Source organism: Rutidosis leptorrhynchoides, unplaced genomic scaffold (assembly GCF_046630445.1).
Source record: "Rutidosis leptorrhynchoides isolate AG116_Rl617_1_P2 unplaced genomic scaffold, CSIRO_AGI_Rlap_v1 contig440, whole genome shotgun sequence".
Lineage (NCBI taxonomy): Eukaryota > Viridiplantae > Streptophyta > Magnoliopsida > Asterales > Asteraceae > Rutidosis > Rutidosis leptorrhynchoides.
This window is the reverse complement of record NW_027266673.1, coordinates 25731-31987: the sequence shown is the minus strand read 5'-3', so window position 1 is coordinate 31987 and position 6257 is coordinate 25731. Positions and strand designations below refer to the sequence as shown.

Here is a 6257-nt window from a genome sequence, read left to right as displayed (position 1 = left end):
TCAAATTTAATTCAAATATTTGGCAAACTTGATTTTAGTTATCTTTTTTATGATGGAATAAAATTTATTTCTTTCCTTCAGAGCCGATGTCGCCAATAAAGAAAGCTTCTATTAATTGCAACTCATCGTGCATGGAGAGAAAAAGTAGCACAGAAAGAATTGAAGCAGCTCAAGATGGTATTCTTCTTTCCTTCTTGCGGCCTTAATTTTGTTTTCATGCGAGTTAGATTTGCGGGCTAAAATTTTTGTGGTGATTCTTATTGTTAGTGTTTCTTTCTAAATAATCATTATTGTGCAAAGTATTACTCCCTCCGGTTCACTCTAAGTGTCTCGTAATGAAATTTGTTTCGATCCATTTCAAGTGTCGCTTTATGCAATCTATGCATATTTTAACTATTTTTTTCAGTCTAATTATCCTTGCATTTATTTCAATAAATACTTCATTTTGAATAAACATTTATAATTTTGGAATAATAAATAATTGACAAATATAATTTTTTTTTATCATTAATTATTTTTTTAAGATTCATAATTTCATTACGAAATACTTGAAGTAGACCGGAGAGAGTAGTTTGCTAAAAAACCTACAATATAGTTCATTTATCTTACAACACATATTCATCGGAATAAGTTTAGACGGAGTTCTTTTATATGTTATTTGATGTTTCCTGAGCACTGTAATTCCTGGAACTCGATCAGCATTTCAATACATTTTTCCGACTCCCTAACCAATTTAAGAGGGTAAGATAATTTCATATGTACTTGGTGCTGAATTACCAATTTGGCTTGAATAATTAAGGGCTTTCTGATATAAACTTCTTGTAAAATTTATAAATTTGTTCTTATTATGTTTAGCTGCAAGAGAAATTGAGCTCTCCAGACTGCATGCCAAATATAAACTAGATAAGCAAGTTGAAGAACTGACATGGAAATTACAATTGGAAAAGTGCAAGAAGATAGATAGGGGTGCTATAGTATATATTGTGAATTTATATTTTGATAGAAGACGAATTCTTCGAATAGTTCTCTTATTGAGGGTGGATAGGTTGAAATAAATAGTTCGGTTGCCATTCTTTTGAACAACAAAATGTTTAACAGTTATTTTGTCGTCAGGTCCAACCAACACATGTGAATCATAAATTGGCGAACGGAAGGTGAGTATTTTTTTTGTAAATAATATAATTAAATTCACTTATCTACTATCATAAGAAACGTAACCTCATGTTTTTTATGCTTTTTTTTTTTAACCCAGTAATAATATTATTTGAAAGAAAGGTCTTGCTTGACTTAAAGTCTTAATCTCCTTAGGGAGAATAAAAACAGAGAAAGGCAATGATGGAAAAATTAAAAGGCAAATGAGCCAAATAGTTGGCTACTTTATTTCCATTACAACTAATAAAACTAAAATGCAAGAAAGATAAACAGCTAGTTTCGTCCTTCATATCATTAATCAGCAACCCACAACTCATGAGACTCCTATCTTGTTTTTGAAGCTCTTGAATTAGAACTTGACAATCTCCTTCAATGATGAACTTCTGACCTGGAAGACGATTAATCTTGTTCATAGCAAACAGAGTTGCAGAAGCCTGAGCATGAAGTGCATCTTCCACTTCAACCTCACCTATTCTGCCAGATTCAACTTCCAACACCCGACCATCTTTGTCTCGAGCTATTAATCCATATCGATTACTAGGCGAACCAAAAACAAATGCATCATCAAATAAAATCATCATCTGGTGGCTTCCAATGGAAATACCTCGTCTGAACACCGTCAAACGTCACAGCACATAATTGATCCAAAGTTCTCAAATTAGCAAGCCAATAAGTAACACTATAAACAACCATACCAGGTCGAGCACATACAGCATAAAAAATAGTTCTATTTAGGTTCGACCATATCCAGAATGCAGTCAACGCAAATAAACAAAGCTTTTCTCCCGAAAGAGCAGTAAAAACAGAATTTAGCCAATCAAATAAATTATTCGATAAATCATCAACTACAGAATCAAGATGTAAAGCTCTTCCTAAAAAAACAACCCAACAACATTCACGAAACAAATGAAGTATAGTTTCATTGTCACAATCACAAACCGGACATTGCAAAGGCAGATTCATTCCTCGTCTAACAAGGTTGTCTTTGGTAGCTAAGAGACCTTTACACAAATGCCAACAAAAAGTTCTCACATGTGGAGGTAATTGAACGCCCATAATACATTCCAATAATGAAATGAGCAGACTACAGTAATTCAATTTTTCCTTGTCATCAATAAATCTTTTGCAATGTAGTATCCTAATCTAACTGAATAGTATTCGTTGTTTGTGTTACACCAAATAAACCAGTCCTTCTTTATAGCACTAACCAGAGGAGTAGAAACAATTGCTCGAACCTGATCTACTCTAAACAAATCAAAGATCAATTCCCTTGTTCCAAACAAACTCAGTCGACCTAACCAAAGAAGCCACTGAGATATATGGATTATAATTTTCAACCCGAGCAGTCAAAAAGTTTCCCGCTAAGTTCTTGACCCATCGACCATTATATACTTCAATTTTTGTTCCATTACCAACTCTCCAACATCCAAGTTCTAACCACACATTTGCTTCTAAAACGGCCTTCCAAATTGCCGAAGGATAAGAGCCCAACTTAGCTTTATGGAAAGAAGAGATTGTGTAGTATTTACTCTTGAAAATTCGAACCATACGAGAATCGGATTTAGAAGTTAACTTCCATGCTTTCTTGGCCAACAAAGCAAGGTTGTGAGCTTCAAGTTGTTTGAAGCCTAAACCCCCATATTTCTTCTGCTCACATAGACCTTTCCAGACTACCCAATGAATCTTACGAGAATTCGTTCCCCACAAGAACTTTGCACAGTACATCTCCAAGTCTTCACAGAAATCAGAGGGTAACTTAAACAAGCTCATCACATATGTTGGCAATGATTGCAACACTGACTTTATAAGTACCTCTTTACCTGCTCCAGATAATAACCTCCCTTTCCAGCCTTCCATTTTGCTTTTGATCCGATCATGTAAGTATTCAAACGAAGCTCGCTTGCTCCGACCTATAATTATCGGCATCCTCAGATAGTTATTGTCAGATAAACAACTAACAATTCCCATCTGGTCCATAAGTTCCTTCCTCATATTAAAATCAGTGTTTCGACTGAACAACGCACTTGATTTGTTGAAATTGACCTCTTGACCTGCTGACAATTTGTAGGTATTTAAAACCTCTAAAAATTCAGCACAATCGTCCGATGAAGCACTCAAGAATGCCAAACTATCATCAACAAACAAAAAATGATACACTTTAACTCATGTACGCGATACTCCAACTCCATGAATCAAATTGTGTTCTACTTTATCATCAATCAAACGTGTCAAACCTTTTGTGCATAGAACATAGACAACGAATCACCTAGTCGAAGTGCTCTTGTCGGAACAAAACCATTCTGTGCAACACCATTAACCAAGATGGAGTATGAATGCAACGCATAATTAAATTTACCATATATATCATCCATAAACCTAATTTCAACAAACACTGTTTAATGAAAGGACACTACAACTTGTCATAAGCTTTCTTTATATCCAATTTAACCACCATCGAACCGACTTGACCTCCACGTTTAATATTTATAGAATGGACTATCTCCAATGCCACAACAACATTATCAAGAATTGAACGTCCAAAAATGAATCCACTTTTATTCTCAAATATAATATTCGGTAAACATAAACGCAATCGATTCACCAAACATTTCGCAACCAATTTATACAACACATTACATAATCCAATAGGTCTATAATCAGCGGGTGTATTGCTCATTATTTCTCCATTTAGTGAAGAATTAATTTGAAATCCAATAATAGAACAATGTTATTGTTTAATCAACTATACCAATTTGTAAATAAATTAGTCTGTAAGATAATTAAATACTACTCTCCACCAATTCCAAACATATTCACAAGAATTAACGAGTATCAATTATAATTATATTAAGTAGACTCATCTATTGAAGCTTTTATCACTTATTTCCTAATTGCTCATCACAATATAGAATATTGTAGGAAGACTGCTTTCAAACGGGATTAGGGAAACATATTATATTTTTTATGATTATTTTATGCCTGATTTTAATTTAAATTTGAAGTAGTTTTAATAAGGAAGAAAATTAAAAGTCTATTCATATTTGTTGCGATACTTATATGAATAGTTTAACTTTTTCACGTTATCACGTTTTCGCATCCTATAATACTTGAAGATGGCCAAGAGCTCGTGCTTTCCATTTTGAAACTCAAGGTTGGTTATTAAGTAATATAGTTCATTTGACAAGCTTATGCAATTCATTGTCAAAAAGTTACGAGCATGAGTCCTCGAAACTAAGGTCATGCAAGGTTCGACTGTTGGGCAGAAGGTGTTAATCCCACGCTTGACACTAACCCGTTTGTCACGAGATTGCCCTTCAAATTCCAAAGAATACGGTCTTCATAGGTGTGGCTTTTACCATCACCATAAATAAAAATTGGGGACGATCATTAAACCATGAGACTATATTTAAAGAGGTCAGTTTCATCCATTGACAACTATAAGCTGTTAGTACCTAATCGTGCTGGTCTAAAAATCTTTATTTGTACTAAAGAATACGGATAGATAAAAAAATGTTAAGATGAACATTGTGTTCAAGAAAGTCTTCCATGTAATAGATAATCAGATATCATAAATTGCATCTTAAATATTTTATTAATTCTTATATATATTGTCAATTAATTAATCTAAGACATTCACGTACTTCACAAGATAAATAACGTGTGTCAAAACAAAAATGGATGTGGCGACCGAAAATTGGAAGCAAATAGTTCGATTACCCATTCCTTTGAAGAACAAAATGTTTAACAATTACTACATTGTCGGCTCCAACCAAACCTCTAACTCATTCGGTACGCCATGAAAATTCTTGAGGATTCGGGGTATTTGGGGTGCTCTGGTCAATTTTCTGATAGAGGCAACGTTGAAGCTTACTCGTCCACTACCAAACCAGCTGGGACTCAACTAAGCTCAGTTCTCTTCCTTTCCTTTCGCAGGCTTGTGGGCGACTTCTATATCTTAATGCTACCAGACCTAACATCACATTAGCAACCCAACATTTGTCACAATTTTTGGACTGTCCAGCTCCCACACACATGCATTTATTTGCAGCCTATCGAGTAATGCGGTTAAGCTCGCCTGGGAATGGGTCTCTATTTCCTGTTTTACGATCCTCAAGCCCAGTTTTCCTAAAATTCGAGCTTACAATGACGATGATTGAGCAGGTTGTCTGAAAATTCGACTATCCGTTTCTGGTTATTGAATTCTAATCGGGGATGGTCTCATTAGTTGGCATGCGGAAAAACATATTGTAGTTAGTTGCTTTTCCACGGAGATTAAGTAGAGGGCGTTGGCACTTAAAATGCAATTACTACTTGTGAAATAATGTGGTTAGTCAAGATTTTGATTAAACTTCATTACGGCCCTTGCTTTCGATTTCTTTTCATCGTGATAACAATGCACTAAACCGAGTCTATCATGAATGCACTAAACATGTTGACTATGATTGCCACTTCCCTCTCCAAAACATAATTAACTTGTCTTATTTCGCTTCATCATGTTTCCTCTTCCTCTCGACGTGCCGATTTGTTTACTAAGCCCTTCGGACAAGCTCCATTTTGCTATGTGTTGTCCAATCTGAATGTCTGCGACATCCATCTTACGGTCTACTTTTAATTGATGAATTTACACTAATTTCAATATTTATATAATTTTATTTTATTTTGAAAGTTTATATAAACATATTTGAAAACATAATTACACATTTATAATATTCCTACAATCCATTAGATCAACTCTCTTTCCATTCTGAATTTTAATAGAAATTGGATGTAACTTGTGAGGGATGTGATATTAAGAGTTTTATCCGACACTTTTTTATTTTTTTGAAGTTGGCATCAGTAGATTAACATCTTTATCTTTAATTTCTAATTAAATACTAAGATAGAAAAATAAACCATATGAAGACAATACTAAAAATCATCATTCAATAAAAATTAGTAACAATAATAAATCTGATCACGAATATGGGGATGAGACGGAGGATTTTAGATGGCCACCGTCCAGTTCGGAACTAGAACTGAACCGGGTCAGAATTGGATCGAACCGGTCAACGAGGTTCCGATTATACGGTACTTATAATTTAAAAATTATATGAAATCGAATAAAA

At 34.2% G+C, this 6257-nt stretch overlaps 1 protein-coding gene across 1 annotated transcript; it reads right to left on the bottom strand.

The window, feature by feature from the left end:
• Positions 1 to 1304: 1304 nt before the first annotated feature.
• LOC139883730 (uncharacterized) lies at positions 1305 to 2208 on the bottom strand. Its single transcript, XM_071867866.1, has 2 exons — positions 1757 to 2208; positions 1305 to 1689 (listed from the first exon to the last, which is right to left on the bottom strand). Exons 1-2 carry the CDS (start codon positions 2206 to 2208, stop codon positions 1305 to 1307), a joined length of 837 nt encoding a protein of 278 aa, XP_071723967.1.
• Between the last annotated feature and the right edge of the window lie 4049 nt (positions 2209 to 6257).

Excerpts from the sequence above, each read along its gene's own strand:
- LOC139883730 (XM_071867866.1), bottom strand. The coding sequence starts at position 2,208 with ATGGGCGTTCAATTACCTCCACATGTGAGAACTTTTTGTTGGCATTTG. Across the intron at positions 1,690-1,756 it reads TTTGACGGTGTTCAGACGAG|TAATCGATATGGATTAATAG; the intron begins GTATTTCCATTG and ends TGGTTCGCCTAG.